At 42.7% G+C, this 25,184-nt stretch overlaps 1 protein-coding gene across 1 annotated transcript in view; it reads left to right on the top strand.

Moving 5' to 3' along the window:
* Positions 1-19,660, top strand: part of rin3 (Ras and Rab interactor 3) — a 115,425-nt gene extending 95,765 nt beyond the window's left edge. Inside the window, exons 8-10 of the mRNA XM_043697207.2 lie at positions 3,948-4,079; positions 8,165-8,328; positions 17,850-19,660. Of these exons, the coding sequence (XP_043553142.1) occupies positions 3,948-4,079; positions 8,165-8,328; positions 17,850-18,161 (608 nt within the window). The 3' untranslated portion in view covers positions 18,162-19,660. The remainder of the gene's footprint in view (positions 1-3,947; positions 4,080-8,164; positions 8,329-17,849) is intronic.
* The last annotated feature ends 5,524 nt before the right edge of the window (positions 19,661-25,184 follow it).

The following is a 25,184-nucleotide window of genomic DNA, read 5'->3' as shown; positions in this document are numbered from 1 at the left end:
TAAAGTAAGTGAAGGAGACTGTAATGGAGTGCATCCAGTCTGTTAATAAATGATGCCACTTCGAGTATCATGCTATGAATGAATGTAGTAGTCACATATAATGCAGAATGTCTCAGTTCATCCTAAATGTCAAAAGCAACCTGCTCATTTAATGCAATAGTCCAACCAACCATCTCACAAATCATTCCAAGTCCCTGCCACACTCATACACCTTAATTTTACACAAGCCATTTTTCCAAACATCTTTAACTGGCCGTGTTAATCTGAAGCTGTAAATAAGCTTGTTAAAGCTTTGCATGCACACAAGCTCAGGGGCTTAGAATCTAACTGAACCAAGAGTCATTCTTTGCTACAACCCAGTCTATATGATCAGTTTCTAAAAGGAATAACGTCCAATATATCTCATCAACATTTTTTTGAAGGATGCTGGTCTGGTTTATATTATTGTTAAGTCACATGTAACACATAAGATATGTGTTGCATGTGACTGAGCATAGCCTGAGGGGAGATAAATATATTTAACACAGATGGGCAAGTTATTTAGCATATGTTTGTAAGTGCAAGATTACAGCATTTAATTCATAGAAGGCAAGGGGATTAAACTGCTGCAGGAGTTCAAATATCTGGATGCCAAAAAACTTCTTCCTGAGCACAAGGAATGTAGTGTGATATTTTAGATTTCAGAACTTTAATAACTGTTCATAGACTGAAGAATAAACTGTTATACATGGAAAGAAGCAACAATAACTCTGCACGGAAATAAGCTGTTAAGGGACAAACAGATTGAAAACAATTAGCCATGTCTGAGAAAAAAAGGAGTTGTGGCTCCATAAACTATTTTGACACCAGCTTGATAACTGGATGCCTCACACCACAAGGATAAATGTCTGCCCTGCTGAGGAATTTAAGGAGTTAATCACGGGAAAGCTGTGTCTTCAAATAGACACTTAAGGCCAAATATAACAAGGAATGAAGAAGCTACTTCTGATAAGGAAGGAAGCTGCAGTCCAGTATTTTAGATGCAAGGAATCTAAAGAATCATCAATACTTTCACATCATGTACCTGAAGAACAAAAAACTGAATAAGAGGACAATTCTAGAACTCTCCCTTAGCAGAATTCTGGACAACAACATGACACAAGGATCAAACCCTGGATACATCCAGAGACAGACACTGTTGTTTGGAATCATAGCCAAATTCCATCATTAATCTGGTAATAGCTAAGTTGAGTTGTGAGGTTTAACTTTCTTACTTGAGGGGTCTTAGTTTGGTTGCTAAATGCAATTAAGTGTAAATTATTGTTGAAATACTTGGTTTTCTGTGAGATTTCTGAATAGGTAGCCTAAATGTGATTTACCAACAGGAATAGGACCACTTACAGGCTGTTGGTGCAGAATCCAAAAGATACCACAGTAGTTTGAAACATGTTCTATTTCTGCATAGGCAAGTCAGACCGTAAGGCAACTTATTCAAATTTATTCAGTTTCCTAGAGAGGTTTAGGTCAACATTCTAAATAAGAGGACCCATAATATTGCGATTCACATTCACAATTCCACTGGGCTTTGTTGTTTATGTGACGGAAGATGCAAATTAAGCGCGTAATGATGAATAAATTTTGTGTTAGCAATTTTCTTCCATTTTTACATTTAGGATAATACCTTTTAGGTAATATTAGAATGGATAAGGAAATCATTAAGGCAAAAGTGAGTACTGCAGATGCTGGAGATCAGAGTCAAGATTAGAGTGGTGCTGGAAACACACAGCAAGTCAGGCAGCATCCGAGGAGCAGGAAAATAGATGTTTCAGGAAAAAGCCCTTCATCAGGAATGAGGCTGGGAGCCTCGGGGATGGAGAGATAGCTGAGCTAACTATGGCTGTCTCTTTGTCGGCTATGTGGAGCAGTCATTAAGGAAATCATTAAGTTAATTATTAAAATCAAAGGTTCTCAAAATTTTCTGACTGTCGACTGGTCCTTTCAAATGTGAGGTGCTCCAAGCAGCTTACATTAGGGCCAGTGAGCCTTTCCATAAATATTATTATTTAAAAAATCATGAAAGTCTAGCAAATGGTCCAGGTTTCTCAGTTAATGGTGAAGGAGCAGCACTTGCTGCTTAATTGAATGAAGTTATTCACAAAACTCTAGCACTCTCTTAGCTTGGATTCTCCCTTTCCCAATGTCAGTCTGAATCTGGTGCTAAGTCAACAGGATCCAGCATCCAGCAATAGTAATATCATCAAGTGGGGTGGGCAGTCAACCACACTGCAGAAATTCACACAGAAGTCCAAAGTATGCACTCACTTATTTCACTTGCAGTCACATTTTGCAGAAAGTGCAATAAAGAATTAAAACAAGGTGAAGAAAGCAACCATTTTAAACAATATTTTGATAACTTTTTTAATCATGCTGTGGAAATTTGAAATTCCAAGATTGTGAAGAGTTTTTCAAGGCCAAGGGAGATTTTCCAGCAGTAATTATGAGTGTTGTGTGGTATGTAAAATCTCATTCAATAATGTGTAACTTTTTCAATGCTTTCTACATCGAGGATTATCAAGTAGAAAAGCATGTTCTTATCAGTTCAGTGACTTCAAATTGATTGAAATCTGAGGGATCTTCAGCATTGCTCCTCTGGAGAAAGATAGAACTACGAGCAGCATGTGTACAAACTCCAGACGTTGCTGTCAATTTTAGAGACATAATAAAGGAAAACACTGACAATTTCATTATCATTACTACAGCAAAATCCGGGCCAGTATATCTAGCATTCTTCCTCCACAGTGCAGACATCCGTCTTCAAGTTGTCACCAGTATGACGAGACAAAAGTAGTTATTTATTGTTGTTCCTCATTATCCAAACCCAGAAAATTTTCAAATGATTGCCAGTTTCTCTCGACAATAGCAATTAGACTTTGTCCTAATAAGAAGACAGCCCCGTTTCAGTCAGTTTCATCATGTAAATAGAATAATCTCTTGCATTTTATACGGTACCACATGGTGGAACCTTGGAGAAGAGACAAAAACAAAAATCAACTTGTACTCATTTGCTTGATCACTAGTTGTTCCTTCATGGAGATATCACACGGAGGAAAGTTGGTAAGGACAGGTTCAGGTTTGGCTGAGAGATGCCCCCACAGTTAATGGATCTACTGACATTCACACCTGTGGCCCATCTTTGAAGCAGTGCCATTTGCAATCACAAACCCTATACAGTAATGTGTTCAAGAAAGAATTTAAGGAAAGGCCATAACATTTAATGAGCATTAACATGAGATTTTGTAATAAAAATAAATTGTTAAGCACAAATTGTTCTGCTATAATGCACGTTCCGACAGTGTGACCTGGCTACAATGCGATTGATTAATTATCAAATTTGTTTGCATAACACAAACTTTCTGCTGAATGGGTATAGCGTGTTTTCCATAGTGTGATTCTCAATACTGCGAGGTTGCAGGGGAACAGAACTGCCACATTATTGCAGAACGACCTGTTTATGGTAATACATACAGAATAGTTTCCTCAGTGTTGCCTAGAAGCTAGCTTTGGTGAATAAGACAGTTGATTTATGTTGATAATATTTAACATAAATTGCATCTTTATTGACAGACTTCAAGTTTTGCATTTTATTGGCACCTTCAGATTGTTTGAAGAATGGGTTTTTAGTGTGTCACCAATGGCAGATTTTAATTTGAGAAGAATGCCAGCAAATTGAAAATCAAATTCAAGCATATTCTGTAATAGGCAGCATGCTGAGGATTTTTATCTGGGATAATTCCTGAAGGTCTGTTTACACATACAAACGTGCACATAAAATAAATCCAAAAGCAGTGCAACGCTTTCAAAACATATCATTTTCTTTGAACATTGCTCTTTCACTGCAGCGATCTGTTGACAGTTCTATGAACTAACAGAAGATGCTAATTCACTTTCCAAATCTCCTTCTGTTTTAGCAAAGCCATATGGTGCTGACGATTTCCTCCCTGTGTTAATGTACGTGCTGGCAAGGAGTAACCTGACGTCATTGCTTCTGGATGTGGAATATATGATGGAGCTGCTGGATCCTTCATTACACTTAGGAGAAGGTAACGTTACTCTCATTTAAAGTGCAGTATGGTGTGCCAACTATACTCCCTGATGGGGATTAGTGAGGAACACATGTTAAATAAATTGACTTCATTCTTTCTTTACTTTAAATTTGACTTCATAACACAAATACTTTTTTGTTATTCATTCAGGTGAGATGGGCTTTGACGGCTGGGCCTGTATTTAGTGCCTATTGCTAACTGCCTTGGAGAAAGTTAGTGGTGAACTAACTGCCTTCTTGAAGTCCACTTGGTGTAGGCACACACAAGACTGGCATTTGCTGTCTGTCCACATTCGCTCATTTCTTGGTGGTGATGATTCATCTTCTTGATCTGTTTCAAGTCAAGGCGGTGTTAGGAAGGGAGAGAGTTCCAGGATTTTGACCCAGTGACACTGCAAGAATGGCAATATATTTCCAAGTCAGGATGGAGTGTGGCCTGGAGGGAAGTTATAAGGGGTGGCATTCCCATGTATTCACTGTACTTGTCCTTTAAGATGGTTGAGGTCGTGGATTTAGAAGGTGCTGTCTAAGGAGACTTGGTGAAATCCTCCAGTGCAGTTTATAGATAGTACTTGCTGCTACTAAGCATCAGTAGTGGAGGAGGTGGATATTTGTGAATGTGGTGCCAGTCAAGTGGGATTATCCTGAGCGGTGTCAATCTTCTTATGTGTTGTTGGAGCTACACCCATACAGGCAAGTGGGAAATATTGCATTACATTCATGACATACGCCTTGAAGATGTGGACAGGGTTTGGGGAACCAGATGGTGAGTTACTCACTGCAGGATTCACAGCCTCTGTCTGATCTGTTGTCATAGCCACAGTATTTATATGACAGCTCTAGTTCCGATTTAATGTCCGCGGTAACACCCAGGATGTTGATAGTAGGGGTTTCAGTGATCTTAATTCCATTAAATGCCAAGCAGTGATGGTTAAATTCTCTCTTGTTGGAGATGGTCATTGCCTGTCACTTGTGTGGTTCACACTTACTTGCCACTTGTCAGCCCAAACTCAATATCGTCCAGGTCTTGTTTCAGTTGACCATGGATTGCTTCAAAATTGGAGGAGTTGCAAATGGTACTGAATCTTATGCAGTCATCAGAAAACAGACTCACTCTTGACCTTGTAATGGAGGGAAGGTCATTGATGAAGCATTTGAAGATAGTTGGGCCTAGGACACTATCCTGAGGAACTCTGCAGAGATGTCCTGGTGCTAAGATGAACAACCACATCATCTTGCTTTGTGAAGGTGTGACTTCAACCAGCAGAGAGCTCCCCCTCTTATTCTCATTGATCCTAGTTTTGTTCAGGCTCTTCCATGCCACAACCAGTTGAATGATGCCTTGATGTCAAGGGCAGTCACTCACAGCTTACCTGTGGAGATGAACTCTTTTGTCCATGTAATGAGCTGAGTGGCCCAGGTGGAACCCAAACTGGGCATCTCTGAGCAGGTTATTGCTGAGCAGGGACCGTTTGATAGCACTGTTGATGACACCTTTCATCACTTTACTGATGATTTCGAGTAGAGTGATGGGGCGATAATTGGCTACATTGGAATTGAATTTGGATGGCGTTAGATTTTGATTACCTTTTCTTAGTTTTTACGTGCAATTTGAAAAAGAAACACAGTGAATAAAATTGTAGATTTATCAGAAAATGGTTACAGTTCTCTGCAAAAGTAACTTAGACAGTCCCATTCCCCCACCAATAGTCCAGTGTTTTCTATCTCCATTTAGGTGCTTTTCCGGTTCTTCTTTAGAAAATTATTGTTGAATCTGCCTGCACCACACTTTCAGGCAATGCATTTAGTTCATAACCATACACTACATTTTACTTCAAGCCATCCATGATGCTTTAGTCAAACTCCTTAAATCAGTGATTTGAGTCCAACCCACTTGTACTAATGGGACCAGCACCTCTCTATTTACTGTAGCTAGACATCTCATGATTTTAAGACCTCTATCAAATCTCTGTTCAACCGTCATTTCTCTAAGGCAATAAACTTAGCTTCTCCAATCCATCCATGTCACTAAAACTCCTTATCCTTGAAACTATTCCCAGAAATCTTTTTGTGCCCTCCCTACAACCTTCACCCCCTTCCTCTAATGTGGTGCCCAGAGTTGTAGGAAAGGTCAGATGATTTTAGAAGTTCACTATACTTGTTTTTAATCTTTATGCTTCTACAGAATGCCTAATGCAATGTTAACCACTTTCTCAACTTGCCTTGCCACTTGCAACAACTTCTGCACATATATCCCCAGGTTTCTTTGTTCCTGCCTCTGCTTTAGATTTTTTTTACTGATTGTTTTACATTACCTCACCTCGTGCTTACTACCAAGAAAAATCACTTCGCTTCATTAAATACCATCTGTCCATTCCACCAACCTGTCAACGCCCTCTTGAAGTCTATCGTGATTCTGTTCACAATTCACTACTCTTTCAGATTTTGCCGTTTAGAAATGCAGAAATATTTGTTTTCCTTCAATAATATTAAGTCTGGTTTTTAGTATTTTCATTTCTTCCCATCAACAATGAGAGTGGACAGATATGGGGAAGGGGTGCCCTAGTGATAATCTCATTGGACGAGTAATCCAGAACCTTAGGGTAATGTTCTGAGGATATGGGTTTGAATCGAACTATGGCAGATATGACCACGTGGCCCTCTGAAATGACCTCGCAAGCCATTTGGTTCAAGGGCAATTAGGAATGGGCAATGCTGACCCAGCAAGCGACACCACATCCCATCAACAAATAAAGAAAAAAAGCAATTGGTATTAGAAGTGAGAATTATAAGGGTGGAAAACTTAAAGCTTCCAATTGCAACATCATGTTAAAGGTCAATATTTATAACATGCAGCCAGTTATAGCAGTTAATATAATTTGTCGCCAAATTAAACAAGAAACAACAATGTTTCCATTTCTAATCGAAAAATCATTCCACTCAGCTGTGTCTATTTGGCAAATTCAGCTATGTTTATGGAACTAGCCACCCTTAGAGTTGACAGATGTTGTATGTCCTTCACCATTTTACAGATTCACAAATCTCCAGTCCTAATGCTGGTTAGTTGCAGAGTTGAAAAGGGTAGGAGAGAACAACAAAAGCCAAAAGAAAGATTTGCATTCATACAATACTTCTTGCTGTAGCCAGATGTCTCAAAATACCTCCAGTGATGTACTTTTGAAGTGCAGTTACTGTTGTAATGTAAGATATGCAGCAGTCAATGTGTGCAAAGTATATTCCCACAAACAATGATCAGGGTACAGGAGATAGGTCCCCCATTCCTCTTCACAATTATGCGATGAAATCTTTTACATCCAAGCAAGCAGAAGTTTAACATCCCATCCAAAAGAAGGAACCTTCAGCAGGGCATTACTCTTTCAATACTACACTGGTGTTAAAGCATGGTTTTTAAGCTCAAATCCTCAAATGAGACTTGAAATGAGAATATCAGGGAATAGAGTCCTACCAACTGAGCCAGAACTATGGAAGACAAGGATGTGGACAAGAAAGCTGAACAAACTCCTGAGATGGAGTAACTGGTCTTGGCAATGGATGTGCTGTGGGGTTTTGCTTTTAGCATTAGGTAGAAGAGCCCACTGAAGTCATGAAGTGGTTGTTCAGCCAGAGTGACAGCCAAAAAACAAACATGGATACACAGCTTTGGTTAAAAGATAAATAAGATGGTATCACAGTAGTTGAAGGAACAAGGATTCAAGAATAGATTTTTAACTGGACATAACATGAAACTTCAATAAGATTTAAAGAATAATATTACAGTCATCTGTCTCGAATAATAAATCGAGACAGATGACTGTAAACACAGATATGTAATATATATAGAACTTACTTAAGTAGCTAGAGTGAAAGAGTTCATTCAACCAAGGAGCAGTAATGAAATTAATGGACTTGCACTACTATTGATTTAAAATGATGGATAGTTTTCACAGCTATATGCTTTAAATGTAGTTAACACGCATGTTAAATAACATCATGAAAAATAATACAATTATCATATCCAGCAATAAATCATCCTTTAATATAGCTAAATATTGTTGTGAGTTAATGGACTTTGTTCTGTTTCAGGTTATTATTACTTAACAACTACCTATGGCGCCCTAGAACATATCAAACACTATGACAAACACACTGTCACTCGCCAACTTAGTCACGAGATCCAGGACTCAATCCACCAATGGCACAGAAGACGAACTCTGAACATGAAACAAACATCCAGGTCATCCATGCAGGTTAGTGTTATAACAGAAGCCTGGTAAATCTATAAGTAAAAGGAATCACAAGTCGAATATATCTAAGATCATGATGAGTGTAGAGTACATTATCCTGTAAGTGAATTTGCCATTGTCCTAGAGCACCGCGCTCTCATTGGAGAGATTTGACAACTGTTGAGTTTAACCTGAGGGTTGTCCATACCCCAGCAGGGTCAGGAAGGTACAGGAAATGAACCTGCGCTGTTGGCATCATTCTGCATCAGAAACCAACCAACCAAACTCACCAACCTCCCTATTATCCCGTCACCAGCTTAATCCACCTTGTCGGCACTTCCCCAAGGGCAATTTCATTTGCCAGTGCTTTAAAATATTTCGTTGATGGCAGATCATTTTCCATGAGCTTGGATATGCTCGTGGCACCAAAGGAGAAGGAGAGAGAAATCGCCACAGCCAGTGGTTAGAAGTAATGTGCAGTGAATAACATTGACAGTAGTGTTGATGTGAAATTTGCAGAGGGATGAGGAGTCGTCCTGAGATGACAGGTCATGGATGTTCCAGTGTCCCCACGGAGGTGGTTCTGGAGCTCCTCATGTGTGGGGGCCAGGATTCTCTCCACACATGGGGTGAGGAGCCTGATTTCATGCACCCCTCTGCCCTTGCATACTCACTGTGTCCTGTTACAGACTGTCTTCTAATGTAAGGAGAGAAAGGAAGGAGTTGAGTGAGATGAGGGCGGGTAGTACACCTGTACCTATAGGCGCAGGCAGGGGAAAAATGGTGAGGTTTTCTAAGAGGGGTGTGGAGACAGTGAAAAATCCATACCAGAGTTAGTGACGGGGAGGTCGAGGGATGGGTGAGAGCTGGTAAAAGGTGATGTTGCAGGACTAGAGTTTGGAAGAGCCTGAATCTGGTTGGCAGCTGGGTGCAGTAGCAGAGATGGAGTGAGTGTGAGGTAGCAGAGAAGAACTTGGTGCTTAACTTGGCACAGCCTATTGTTTGGCAGTACAGGACATTCCTCCGTATACTGGAGATGGCACTGACCTGGCTGGTGACCAGGCTGCCAGGTTCAGGTGTTCCTCTGCTCTTCCCCTGAGAAAATGAGAACAACTCCCTTTGCACTACCCCCTAACTATGACCTCAGGTCCCAGTCATAGTACCATCTTCCCCTTTGCTGTTGTCTTCCATAAGCAGCCATGACTGGGCGGGGATAGTTTCAGAATGCCAGTGCTCATCCAGATGCACAGCATATTGAGCATCAGGTGCAAGGGTCTTTAGGCGGATATCCGCTGAGTGGTAGGTTGCTCTGGGAATAGCAGGTTCTGAGATGGAACCAGAATAGTGTGTGAGAGATGGGGCAGGGGAGGTCGTTAATGGCTAGGTTTGCTTCTGCAGGAGTCAATTGAAAAGTTCAAGATCATAAGGAGACTTGACAGGGTAGGTGTGGAAACAGTGTTTCCCTTGATGGGAGAATCTGGAACAAGGAGTCATTGTTTAAAAATTAGGCTTTATCAAATAACGATGCAGGCTCTGAAGACTGAGTAATGCCACATTTGGGCCTCATGGCAGAAATCTGCCCAGAAAACTCAAAACCGCTTGGACTTAACATCGAAAAACTGTTTTAGTGCCTATTATCTAAATAGGGAAGATTGCAGAGCTCTGAGATACCAAGGGATCTGTCTGACCTCTTGCACGTATCACAAAGGGTCAGTAATGAAAGCATAGCATGTAATTCAGAAATGAAGTAGAATGCTATTTTTCATGGGAAGAAATTGAATTCACATATGTGCAGATAACGTTTCAGTTATCCATGGCATTGTTGAAACCATATCTGCAGTACAGTGCACAGTATTGGTCTTCCTTTTTAAGTAAGGACACGAACGCATTGAGGCAGTTTAGAGAATGTTTACTTTGACTTGGAATAGGGTGTTTCTTTTATTCATTCATGGGACATGGGCATTGCTGGCTGGCCAGCATTTATTGCCCATCCCTAACTGTCCCTGAGCTGCTTTCTTGAACCCCAACATATGCTGTAGGTTGATCCACACTGCAATTAGGGAGGGAATTCTAGGATTTTGATCCAGTGACCGTGAAAGAACGGCAATATATTTCCAAGTCAGGATGGTGAGTGGCTTGGAGGGGAATTTGAAGATGGTCATGTTCCCATGTGTCTGCTGCCCTTGTTCTTCTCGATGTAAGTGGTTGTGGGTTTGAAAGGTGCTGTCTGAGGATCTGTGGTTAATTTATGCAGTGCATCTTGTAGGCACACATTGCTGCTATTGAGCATTGATGGTGGAGGGAGTGGATGCAGTGCCAATCAAGCAAGCTGCTTTGTCCTGGATGGTGTCAAGCTTCTTGAATGTTGTTGGAGCTAAATCCCTCCAGGCAACCGGGGAGTATTCCAATACATTCTTAACTCGTGCCTTTTAAATTATGGACAGGCATTGGAGAGTCCGGGGGTGATTTACTTGCCACAATATTTCGGGCATCTGACCTATTGTTGTAGCCACTGTGTTTATGTGGTAAGTCCAGTTGAGTATCTGGTTAGTGGTAACCACAGAATGTTGATCCAGAGGAATTCAGTGATGGTAACACCATTGACTGTCAAGAGGGGTGGTTAGATTGTCTCTTATTGGAGGTGGTCATTGACTTGCATTTGCATCTTTTAAGGAAAGGCTGGACTGGCTATGGTTGCATCTGCAGGAGTTCAGCAGTCGATTGAAAAGTTCAAGATCATGAGAAGACTTGACAGGGTAGGTGTGGAAACAATGTTTCCCTTGATGGGAGAATCTGGAACAAGGAGTAATTATTTAAAAATTGGGAGTCGCCCATCAAAGACAGAAATAAGGAGATTTATTTCCCACAGAGGGTTCTGAGTCTTTGGAACTCTCTTCTTCAAGAGGCAGTGGAGGCAAAATTGTTGAATATTTTTATGGAGAAAGTGAGGGCTGCAGATGCTGGAGATCAGAGCTGAAAATGTGTTGCTGGAAAAGCGCAGCAGGTCAGGCAGCATCCAAGGAACAGGAGAATCGACGTTTCGGGCATAAGCCCTTCTTCAGGAATATTTTTATGGCAAAGGTAGACAGTTTCTTAATAAATAAAGGGGTGAAAGATTACCGGGGTAGGCAGGAATATGGAGTTAAGATTAAGATCTAATCAGGTCTGGCTTTATCAAATAACGATGCAGGCTCAGATGACTGAGTGACCTACTTTGGCTCCTGTCAGTCCCCTTTATAACCTACATGGGGGAGCTCCAGGCATCCAAGGATCGTGCACCGTATGTAGAGAACTGACACAATGGTTCTCCTCCCCGTTCTCTCTGCACCGGAGCACTGAACATTCCTGAAAGCAGGAAAATCTCTTCATCAGATCCAGGCCTCATAAAGTTAAATCTGAGCACATTTATCTGCCTTGCGTACATCTGCAAGTTATAACTCCATGCACAGTAATGAAACACTGCTGGAAATTTGGGCAAGAGTTCAGTTTAATCACAAGACAAAGCAGAGTCTGCCAACCCAGTTGTGAGCTCAAATTAAACTCTCAAAGGGCTAAACTCAATTTTTGAAGCAGCAATCAAACCAGTTGATTACATCAAGAGGTTTCCTGTGAGCACAGTATTTATGGCCACGTGTGTCATATCCTATGAAATGGAGGATAACCACACAATTCACAACATAACGTACAGCGTTACTTTTCAAAGCAATTTTAAGGTTTCACTGTAAGAAATAAAGATATTTTTGTGAAAATTTACTATATTGATATTTCAGGATGCAAGCATTTAAAATGATTAGTAACTCAGTTCAAAACCAAAATAAGGAGACAAAACAACTTTTTTAATTACACAGTTTAGATGTTCTAATCAGATAGGGTACTGTTTCCCCATCTCTAGGGGAAAATACAATTCTCCGTGTAAGTAATCCTGCACATTTTATGGATGCTGTAATGGAATACTAAGATGTCAAATATACAGTCATGGGATTCTAAGATGTGGACACTAGGGCTTGCTATTCTTCTAATCTTCGCAGAAACCTCACAGTGACCTACCTCATTTCAACCTAGTAATTGTCCATCTTGTCCAGTTATAATCTTGACAGCTTTTGCGGAGAACTGAAGGACGGTGGTTGACTAAGTGGAGGAACTCTAAATTGCTAGTAACTAGCAGAGACAAATAAGCAGTGTAGTGGATAGACCCATTGATCTTTAAGATCCACACAGGAAATCCCCCATTTGAGTGATCTTAATGATAGTCTTCAGAATCAACGCTGACTTTGGCAGGAAGCTTTCCCTCTGCTTTCAAGCCAACCCATTTCAAGGTTAGATGTACTTACCGCTAATTTATTATCTCATTTCCCCCTCACTGAGGAGAGCTTTGATAGACGGCAAATGTCAGAATCGAGAAACAACTTGAATAAGTTGGCAGGGACAATAGCTGAATCCAATCTGTGCTGCATGAGCATAAAAACAATGTTAACGTTAGGCGCTGTAGTTAAATCATCCCCAGATGATCTTTAAATGGAAAGATTTTTGCTGAGGAGGGAAAAAGACTTGAGTGTAACACACAGTGATTTGTGGCTAGGTCTGCCTCACAATTATATCTAAATAGTTGCATCCTGCACATCACTTATTCGATCCAAGGGATGTACGTACATGTCATATCCTGCTTATTATAAATAATGAACAGCAGATTTATTGAAGAAACAATTGAAGTCTCAATGTGGAAAATTTGAGTGTTTGAATTGAATTTAATTTAATTAATTTTATTATCACATGTACTCACATCAGCACAATGAAACGTTTATAAGTTGCCATTCACGGTGCCACCTTTGGTATAAGGTACCTAGGTACAGATTCTTCAGTGCAACCTTTTTGGGAAAAGAATAGAAAAATTAAAGAAATAAAAAGTCCAATTTTCAAAATCATAGAAATAAATTTGAAATTAGAAAATAGAATAACACTTCTTGGAACCTAGTCTATGCTGGCTACCAGCCTCCAGACTGAACTAGGCCTTTACTCCAGAGTTGGATTTAAGGCAGATTCAATCGACTGTAACTGCAGAACGTTATGATTTTAATGTGAGATCTGGCTGCTCCTAATCTGCCAGTCAGCAGCAGTTCAGGGCCTCGAATTGTGAAGGCTTCGTTTGCATCCAGCTGGGTTTTCCAGTCTCACCCGTAGCATTGATGCTTCCATGCAGCTATCATGGGCAAGGATAGTGAAGAGGAGGAGCACACAGGGCATACCCCTTCTAATTACCACATCAGCTCTGGCATTCAGGAAAGAGTTGAAAGATGTCAGAAGGGTGTTGCCAGTCGTGCCCACGGGTGAACAATCATGTCAGGAGTTTGCAGCAGGTTGTGGTTTGGAGGGGTCTCATTGGCGGATGTTAAGTAAGGGGTTGTGGGTTAATCGCATTAGGGAATATGGTTGGGGGTGGCGAGGGGGTGGAGTTGGATAGCTGTTGGGGACTCTGATTGATGGGCCATCAGTTTGAGAGGGAGTCAGTTGTTAGGTAGTTAGGTCAGGAAGGATCAATGGGTTAAGTAGTTGCATCAGGAGTGTGATCTGTTTGGGGGCCTGATTGAGGTTGTAGGAGCCTATATGCGGGATGTGGGAGATTGAGCAATGGATCTTTCTCAGACTGGCTGGGCATCACGAGTTATGAGAATTATATTGGGGCCTCAACTCTTTTCAATTTATATAAAAGACTTTGATGAAGGGACTGAAGTTAACATTGCTACATTCACCGATGACACAAAGTAGGAAACAGAATTGCATGGAACCTACAAAGGGATATAGATTAATTAAGTGAGTGGGCAGAGACCTGGCAAATAGAGTATAATGTGGGAAAATGGGAAGTTTTTGCAGATAGAATGAAAACAAAGCATATTATCAAAGTAGAGGTTGCAGAGTTCTGAGATACAGAGGGACCTGCATGTTCTGGTGCACGAATCGCAGAAGGTAAGCGTGCAAGTGCAGAAAGAAATCAGGAAAGTTAATTGAGTGATGTGTTTTATTACAAGGGGAACTGAGGCAAGAGTCAGGAGGTTATGCTTCATGTGTGTTGAGCATTTTGAGATCACATCTGGAATAACGTGCACAGCACTAGTTACTGTACGGAAGGATGTCATAGAGTCATAATGATCTCCAGCATGGAAAATGACCCTTCAGCCCATCAAACCTGCACTGGTCAAAAACAACCACCTCACTGTTCTAGTCCCAATGTCCAGCACTTGGCCCATAGCATTGGCATTACCATAGACCATAAGAGAAGGAAATAGAATTAGGCCATTCAGACCATCAAAATTGTTCTACCATACGATCGTAGCTACTATGTTTCTCAACGTCATTCTCCTGCCTTCTCCCTATAACTCTTGATCCCCTTACTAATCAAGGACCTACCTATCTGTCTTCAATATACTCAATAATTTGGCCTCCACAGCCTTCTGCAGCAATGAATTCCACAAAGTCATCACGCTCTGGCTGAAAAGAAATTCTCCTCATCTCAGTCTAAAGCGTCATCCCTTCACTCTGAGGCTGTGCCCTTGGGTTCTAGTCTCTCCTACTAGTAGAAACATCTTCTCCATGTCCACTCTATCCAGCCTTCTCAGTATTCTGTAAATTTCAATGAGGTTCCTCTTCCTCCTTCTAAACTCCACTGAGTACAGATCCACCAGAACCACTCCTCCATATGACAAGCCCTCATTATTAGGATCACTCTTGTGAACTTCCTCTGGATCTCCTCCAACATCAGCACATTCTTCCTTAGATACTGGACCCAAAACTGCTCACAATATTCCAAATGCGGTCTGACCAGAGCCTTATAGACCCTCAGCAGTACGTTCCTTCTCTTGTATTCTAGCCGTCTTGAAATGAACGCCAACATTACATTTGCCTTCCTAACCGTCAACTGAGCCTACACGTTATCCTTAAGAGAATCTTGAACAAGGAATCTTAAGACCCTTTTGTGCTTCAGATTTCTGAAGCCTTTCCCCATCTCTAAAATAGTCTATGCCTCTATTCTTCCTCGCAAAGTGCATAACTTTACAGAGCAAGTACACATCTAAATACATTTTAAATACAATGAGGCTTTCTGCTATTACAGGCAATGATTCTCACCACCTTCTGGGTAAGGAAAACCAAGCATTTTTCTCAGATCCCCTCCTGCCCCTTACAGTAAATCTGTGCTACCCAGTAATTGATCCCTCCACCAAGTGAAGAAGGGCCTTCCTGACTACCCTATCTATGCCCCTCATAATTTCATACGTTTCACTCATGCTCAAACCCCACCTCCAGTCTCAAGCCGCAGAAAAACAACCCCAGTCTATCTGTTCTCTCTTGTTGATGTGTTGGAAGCAGTTCAGAGATGTTTTACTGGTCAATTACCTGGCAGATTGCCTTATGATGAAAGGCAAATCCTGTATCTTCTGCAGTTTAGAAGAGTCAGATGTGACCTAATTGAAACATGTGAGATCCTGAGGTAACTCGACTGGGTGGATGTGTAAAGGCTGTTTCCTCTTGTTAGAGATCCTAGAACGAGAGGTTCAGAGATTCCAGTGATGAGGGGTCTATCTTATATGAAGAGAGATGGAGCAATTTAAGCCTATACCCTCTGGAGGTGAGAAAAATGAGAGTAGACCTAATGAAGGATATAAGATGCTAAAAGGAATTGACCAAGTAGATATAGAAAGGATGTTTTCTCATCTGCAGCAATCAAGAACGAGAGATCATGGTTTTACGGTAAGTGATAACAGATTTAAAACATGAGATAAGGAGAAATTGCTTCTCTCAAAGAGTCATAAATCTGTGCAATTCATTACCCCTGGGGGTGTGATGAATGCTGGGACTTTGAGTAAATATAAACAGTATTTGTAATGGAGTGAAGGGTAATGGAGAGCAGGCAGGAGAGTGGAGTTGAGACTGAGATGAGATCAGCCATGATCATATCAAATGGAGCAGCAGCAGAATTGACAGGCGGAACGCCCCTAATTCTTATGTTTCAAACTAAGGGGTCACCTATTTAAGACAGAAATGAGGAAAGAAATATTCTCTCAGAGGGTTGTGAGTCTTTGTAATTCTCTTCCTCAAAAAGAGTGGATGCAGAATATTTAAATGTTTTTACCTTAGAGGGAGATAGATCCTCAATTACCAAGGGAGGGAAGGTTATCGAGGTACGCAGAAAAGTACAGTTCAGGTTAAAATCAGATCTGCCCAATCTTGTTAAATGTCAGAGCAGGCTCAAAAGGGCAGAGTGGCCTACTTTTATACACATATGAACAAGGAGCATGTTCAAGTTACACTCGTAATCACTGAGGCACGCCAGCAATCGAGCAATGTAACAATTGCAGGGGTAAGTGTCACATAGTAAATCCAAGTCTCTAACACTGAGCTCAGAGACGGTTTCAGAGGATCATATACAGATTAGATCAGCCCATTCAAAGTTTCAACTTCCTTGACACCTCCACTGCATATGCACCATGTCAATACTCCCCTGGGGTCCTGAAGTGTAACAGCTGTAATCACTTATGTAAGAAAGGCATTGCTTTCTTGGCAGAGTTTTGGAACTATTCAATTCCACGTAAGCTTTTCAACCTTTGCTGAAAAGCTGTCTGTGCAGGAGGCAAGAATTACATTTTACTTTGCAGCATTGCAAGCTGACAAACCTATCTTCCTCATATGTGTTCCTTCATACTTCAGTTCACTTGACTGTGTGGTATGATAGATTGTCTACCGTGGCCTTTCTGATCACAAGGTCGCAACATGGAATGTTTGCTGTGTGTTAATAAAGGGAGTGTTAACATACTTGGTACAGGGGTAAAATTGGTAACAGCCTCTCCCATCATGATCTTGGACAAGAAAGATGTCCTCTGGACTCTAGCACCTACTTGTTTTTAGAGCTTCTCACTTAGACCATAAGACATAGGGGCAGAAATTAGGCCACTCAGCCCATCAAGTCTCCTCCACCATTCAAGTATGGCTGATAAGTTTCTCAATCCCATTCTCCCACTTTCTCCCCATAACCCTTGATCCCCTTGACACTCAAGAACCTATCTATCTCAGTCTTAAATATACTCAATAATCTGGCCTCCACAGCCTTCTGTGGCAATACATTCCATCGATATACCACTCTCTGGCTGAAGACGTTTCTCCTTATCTCGATTCTAATAGGTCTTCCTTTGTCCCTCTCAAACAATATTCATCCAAACATTTGCCAAATTTGGAAAAAAAAGTAGATTTTCTTTGAAAATGAATGAATGATCAGTCCTATGATGCTGAATGTTCAATGCAGACAAATTTCTATAAGATGTTGATATTTCTAATCAGGCCTGACCAAGTACAATATTACACACCTCAGGTGCAAGTAGGACTTGAACTGAGGACCCCCAACTCAGAGGTAGGGGCTCCACCAGAGTCCTTTTTAATGAGATGCTATTCTAGTTATGGTGTATGGCTCCCTCTGCTGGTCAGAACTGCAACAGCTTGCTACAATTATGCCTTCATTTGTTTCCAGTGATTTATACATAATCCCTTTGGTCTTTTTGTAGGATTTCCTGAGTATACACTTTTTAGAGCTTGAATCTAATGTCAAAACATTTGCCATAAGCTCAGAGACAACCGCAGAGAAGCTGTCCAGTCAGTGTGCTGAAAAGTTTGGCATCTCAGAGACCGAGGATTACTGCTTGCATCTTGTCGTGGAGCAGAGGAGCCTGCAATTGGCTGCTGATGCGATGCCTCACTGCCTCAAGAACATCCTTCACAAGAGCCAGCCACAAAGGGACTATTATTTTATATACAAGCAGATCGACCAGTTGGAGCAAGCAACAAACCCTCCAATAAAGAACCTCCCGACCTTTTGACTTTATAACAATGAAGTGATAGAGCTGCATTAATTTTCTGAGAATCAGGAGAAGGAAAAGGATGCAATATTTTGCTTGAAAATGCTTGGAGTCCTACGTGAAAGCAAGAAATCCTGGAAATTCGCAGTAGCCCAGTGAGCATCTGAAAGGGGTTAGTTCGATTCATGTTTCAAATCTGACCCTTTATCAGAGCTTCAACTTAATTTTCGTATTAGTTTAGGAAATATTAAATATTTCTGGATTTTTTCCTTGATATTTTGGAATGTTTTTAAACCAGTACTATTTATACATTTTATACGGTCACATTTGTCTTTAGAGTTGTATTTCTCTGCTTTCCACCTTCATTATTGTAAATGGAGACACATCGAAGGGAGCGTTTGAGAGTTTGTCAAAGGTAGACTTGAGGGACGGTGTGAGGAACACGTGTTTAAAACTAACTTTATGGTTGCCTCAAATATTATGGTCCACTCACAAAATAATGACAGCATCAGTAAAGTGACTTTCTGTGGCCCTGATGGATATGCAGTTCTGGTCCTGTCATTGTTGGTACACAAGGGAATGGCTGTGTGACCTTCAGGTGGTTAATCATTATCTGATCCTGTTTGTTTGAGTGGTGACATGTTTGGCTGATCAGTGATGCTGATAGGCCAGACAAGAAAGTACCTTGTGGTCTGCTGCTAGCAATGTGCGTCACCAGTATTCATAGCTTTAGTGGGGACAGTTTGATAAAGACAGTGGTGCACAGCAACAGCCTGCTATGTTTCATTTGTTCCATGGTAACTTTGTAGCAGGAAGATATACTAATGGGGGATTTCATAGCCACTGAAATCAGACAAACCTTTTACTGGTCAAAGTATATTGCAACAGGTTGGTTAAAGAGGTTAGTTATGAGGAGATCTTTAAACAAGGAGAAGTGCTGGATAAAGTGTTAGGGTGGAATTTCTTAGGACAGAGATGTCTGGAGTGACGTCTGTCTATGGAAGAATGAATAAGGGCCCAGGTATGGAGGACCCATTGTGTTCTTAAACGATTGTAATCCCAAAGATGGATAGAGAGACAATGGCGCCAAAGCCACAAATATATTTGAACCACAGGATCAGAAATAAAAATTGAGGCATTGGTGGACTTGTATGCACATGGGTGAACAGATCAAGGTATGGGAATGTAGATTTGAACGAGATATGGGTTTTGAAACATGGAAGATGGAGGGTTGGTCAGGAGAGAATTGGTCAAATCTGGGTTTAACTAAATCCTGAATGAAGGTGGCAGATATACTGAAACAGCAGAAATGGCCATTGTTATAGAGATAATTGTTATAAACTCCATTTTATTACAGTATTTCTCATGTTTATGAACAAGAAATGACCAAAGCTTCACTTTTAAAAACCAACACAAGGTGGTCTTGCACACTTAGCAAAATTATGTATTTCACTTAATGACATTGGATTGTAAATATCAGGAGGCATTTTTTGCCTGAAATTAAAGTATTATCAAATGACTCTCTGATATGATTATTGTTGTTTCCTTTAACACATACAAATTACTGGGATGAGTGGAATAGGCTTTGGATAACCTTTTCACCATGTCAGCTATCTAGCTGTCTCAAGAAACTTCACAAAGTGCATTGTAAAGAGACTTCACACATGAGACAGACAGCACTCTGACCAACCATAGGAGATCCTCTTTCGAATGGTGCTGGCTAAAATATTCAGGAGGGTAAGTTGTCAGACCTGATTTGAGATTGTTGCTGCACAGTTAATGTCCACTTCAGCAATTACAATCAATCCCTATCATTAAGAAAACGTTCAAACAAAAGTGACGTGAGCATCAATATCAGTCTCAATCCTAGTCTGGGCATTTCACAATACAGGATTATGCAATACATAAACAGTTGGCATGGGACATACATCATATACTTCACACAATGGAGAGTGGGTGTATACTGTACACGACGGGAGTGGGTGTATATTGTACGTGACGGGGGAGTGGGTATATACTGTACACGACGGGTCAGCATGTATATACTGTACACGACAGGGGAGTGGGTGTATACTGTACACGACGGGGCAGTGGGTATATACTGTACAAAACGGGGGAGTGGGTGTATATTGTACACGACGGGGAGTGGGTATATACTGTACACGACGGGGCAGTGGGTATATACTGTACACGACGGGGAGTGGGTGTATATTGTACATGACAGGGGAGTGGGTATATACTGTACATGACGGGGCATTGGGTGTATACTGTACACGACGGGGGAGTGGGTGTATATTGTACATGACGGGGGAGTGGGTATATACTGTACACGGAGGAGTGGATGTATATTATACATGACGGAGGAGTGGGTATATACTGTTCACGACGGGGAAGTGGGTAGATACTGTACACGTCGGGGGAGTGGTGTATATTGTACACGACGGGGGAGTGGGTATATACAGTACATGACAGGGGTGTGGGTATATACTGTACAGACGGGGGAGTGGGCGTATACTGTACACGAAGGGGCAGTGGGTATATACTATACACGATGGGGGAGTGGGTGTATATTGTACATGACGGGGGAGTGGGTATATACTGTATATGACGGGGGAGTGGGTATATACTGTACACGTCGGGGGGGTATACACTGTACACGGGGGAGTGGGTATATATTGTACATGACGGGCGGTGGGTATATACTGTACACGACAGGGGAGTGGGTGTATATTGTACATGACGGGGGAGTGGGTATATATTGTACACAACAGAGGAGTGGGTGTATATTGTACATGACGGGGGAGTGGGTGTATACTGTACACGACGGGGCAGTGGGTGTATACTGCACACGACGGGGCAGTGTGAATATACTGTACACGACGGGGGAGTGGGTATATATTGTACACGATGGGGGAGTGAGTATATACTGTACATGACGGGAGTGGGGGTATACTGTACATGACGGGGGAATGGGTATATACTGGACATGACAGGGTTGTGGGTATATACTGTACACGATGGGGGAGTGGGTATATATTGTACATGACGGGCGGTGGGTATATACTGTACACGACGGGGATGTGGGTATATACTGTACACGTCGGGGCGGTATATACTGTACACGGGGGAGTGGGTATATATTGTACATGACGGGCGGTGGGTATATACTGTACACGACAGGGGAGTGGGTGTATATTGTACACGACGGGGGAGTAGGTATATACTGTACACAACGGAGGAGTGGGGGTATACTGTACATGACGGGGGAGTGGGTATATACTGGACACGACAGGGTTGTGGGTATATACTGTACACAATGGGGGAGTGCGTATATATTGTACATGACGGGCGGTGGGTATATACTATACACGACGGGGGAGTGGGTATATACTGTACATGTCGGGGGGTATATACTGTACACGGGGGAGTGGGTATATATTGTACATGACGGGCGGTGGGTATATACTGTACACGACAGGGGAGTTGGTGTATATTGTACACGACGGGGGAGTGGGTATATACTGTACACAACGGAGGAGTGGGTGTACATTATACATGACGGGGGAGTGGGTATATACTGTACACGACGGGGCAGTGGGTGTATACTGCACATGACGGGGCAGTGTGAATATACTGTACATGACGGGGGAGTGGGTATATACTGTACACGATGGGGGAGTGCGTATATACTGTACATGACAGGAAGTGGGGGTATACTGTACACGACAGGTGAGTGAGTATATACTGTACATGACAGGGGAGTGGAGGTATACTGTACATGACGGGGGAGTGGGTATATACTGGACACGATGGGGGAGTGGGTGTATATTGTACATGACGGGGGAGTGGGTATATACTGTATATGACGGGGGAGTGGGTATATACTGTACACGTCGGGGGGGTATACACTGTACACGGGGGAGTGGGTATATATTGTACATGACGGGCGGTGGGTATATACTGTACACGACAGGGGAGTGGGTGTATATTGTACATGACGGGGGAGTGGGTATATATTGTACACAACAGAGGAGTGGGTGTATATTGTACATGACGGGGGAGTGGGTGTATACTGTACACGACGGGGCAGTGGGTGTATACTGCACACGACGGGGCAGTGTGAATATACTGTACACGACGGGGGAGTGGGTATATATTGTACACGATGGGGGAGTGCGTATATACTGTACACGACAGGAAGTGGGGGTATACTGTAGACGACAGGTGAGTGAGTATATACTGTACATGACAGGGGAGTGGGGGTATACTGTACATGACGGGGGAGTGGGTATATACTGGACATGACAGGGTTGTGGGTATATACTGTACATGATGGGGGAGTGGGTATATATTGTACATGACGGGCGGTGGGTATATACTGTACACGACGGGGATGTGGGTATATACTGTACACGTCGGGGCGGTATATACTGTACACGGGGGAGTGGGTATATATTGTACATGACGGGCGGTGGGTATATACTGTACATGACAGGGGAGTGGGTGTATATTGTACACGACGGGGGAGTAGGTATATACTGTACACAACGGAGGAGTGGGGGTATACTGTACATGACGGGGGAGTGGGTATATACTGGACACGACAGGGTTGTGGGTATATACTGTACACAATGGGGGAGTGCGTATATATTGTACATGACGGGAGGTGGGTATATACTATACACGACGGGGGAGTGGGTATATACTGTACATGTCGGGTGGTATATACTGTACACGGGGGAGTGGGTATATATTGTACATGACGGGCGGTGGGTATATACTGTACACGACAGGGGAGTTGGTGTATATTGTACACGACGGGGGAGTGGGTGTATACTGTACACAACGGAGGAGTGGGTGTATATTGTACATGACGGGGGAGTGGGTATATACTGTACACGACGGGGGAGTGGGTGTATACTGCACACGACGGGCCAGTGTGAATATACTGTACACGACAGGGGAGTGGGTATATACTGTACACGACGGGGGAGTGGGTATATACTGTACACGACAGGGGAGTGGGTATATATTGTACATGACGGGCGGTGGGTATATACTGTACACGACAGGGGAGTGGGTGTATATTGTACACGACGGGGGAGTAGGTATATACTGTACACAACGGAGGAGTGGGGGTATACTGTACATGACGGGGGAGTGGGTATATACTGGACACGACAGGGTTGTGGGTATATACTGTACACAATGGGGGAGTGCGTATATATTGTACATGACGGGAGGTGGGTATATACTATACACGACGGGGGAGTGGGTATATACTGTACATGTCGGGTGGTATATACTGTACACGGGGGAGTGGGTATATATTGTACATGACGGGCGGTGGGTATATACTGTACACGACAGGGGAGTTGGTGTATATTGTACACGACGGGGGAGTGGGTGTATACTGTACACAACGGAGGAGTGGGTGTATATTGTACATGACGGGGGAGTGGGTATATACTGTACACGACGGGGGAGTGGGTGTATACTGCACACGACGGGCCAGTGTGAATATACTGTACACGACAGGGGAGTGGGTATATACTGTACACGACGGGGGAGTGGGTATATACTGTACACGACAGGGGAGTGGGTATATACAGTACAAGACGGGTCAGTGGGTGTATACTGTACACGACGGGGCAGTGCGAATATACTGTACATGACGGGGGAGTGGGTATATACTGTACACGACAGGAAGTGGGGGCATACTGTACACGACGGGGGAGTGGGTATATACTGTACACGACAAGGGACTGGGTATATACTGTACACGACGGGGAGTGGGTATACACTGTACACGACGGGGGTATACTGTATATGACGGGGGAGTGGGTGTATATTGTACACAACGGGGGAGTGGGTATATACTGTACACAGCAGGGCAGTGGGTGTATACTGCACACGACGGGGGAGTGGGTATATATTGTACACGATGGGGGAGTGCGTATATACTGTACACGACAGGAAGTGGGGGTATACTGTAGAAGACAGGTGAGTGAGTATATACTGTACATGACAGGGGAGTGGGGGTATACTGTACATGACGGGCGAGTGGGTATATACTGGACATGACAGGGTTGTGGGTATATACTGTACACGATGGGGGAGTGGGTATATATTGTACATGACGGGCGGTGGGTATATACTGTACACAACGGGGATGTGGGTATATACTGTACACGTCGGGGCGGTATATACTGTACACGGGGGAGTGGGTATATATTGTACATGACGGGCGGTGGGTATATACTGTACACGACAGGGGAGTGGGTGTATATTGTACACGACGGGGGAGTAGGTATATACTGTACACAACGGAGGAGTGGGTGTATATTGTACATGACAGGGGAGTGGGTGTATACTGTACACGACAGGGCAGTGGGTGTATACTGCACACGACGGGGCAGTGTGAATATACTGTACACGACGGGGGAGTGGGTATATACTGTACACGATGGGGGAGTGGGTATATACTGTACATGACAGGAAGTGGGGGTATACTGTACACGACAGGTGAGTGAGTATATACTGTACATGACAGGGGAGTGGAGGTATACTGTACATGACGGGGGAGTGGGTATATACTGGACACGACAGGGTTGTGGGTATATACTGTACACGATGGGGGAGTGGGTATATATTGTACATGACGGGCGGTGGGTATATACTGTACACGACGGGGGAGTGGGTAAATACTGTACACGTCGGGGGGTATATACTGTACACGGGGGAGTGGGTATATATTGTACATGACGGGCGGTGGGTATATACTGTACACGACGGGGGAGTGGGTATATACTGTACACGACGGGGGAGTAGGTGTATACTGCACACGACGGGCCAGTGTGAATATACTGTACATGACAGGGGAGTGGGTATATACTGTACACGACGGGGGAGTGGGTATATACTGTACACGACAGGGGAGTGGGTATATACAGTACACGACGGGTCAGTGGGTGTATACTGTACACGACGAGGCAGTGCGAATATACTGTACATGACGGGGGAGTGGGTATATACTGTACACGA

Source organism: Chiloscyllium plagiosum, unplaced genomic scaffold, assembly GCF_037043375.1.
Source record: "Chiloscyllium plagiosum isolate Xiang-an unplaced genomic scaffold, Cpla_swu_hap1 HiC_scaffold_8, whole genome shotgun sequence".
NCBI lineage: Eukaryota > Metazoa > Chordata > Chondrichthyes > Orectolobiformes > Hemiscylliidae > Chiloscyllium > Chiloscyllium plagiosum.
The sequence above is the reverse complement of the archived record's forward strand: the minus strand, read 5'-3'. Positions and strand labels throughout refer to the sequence as shown.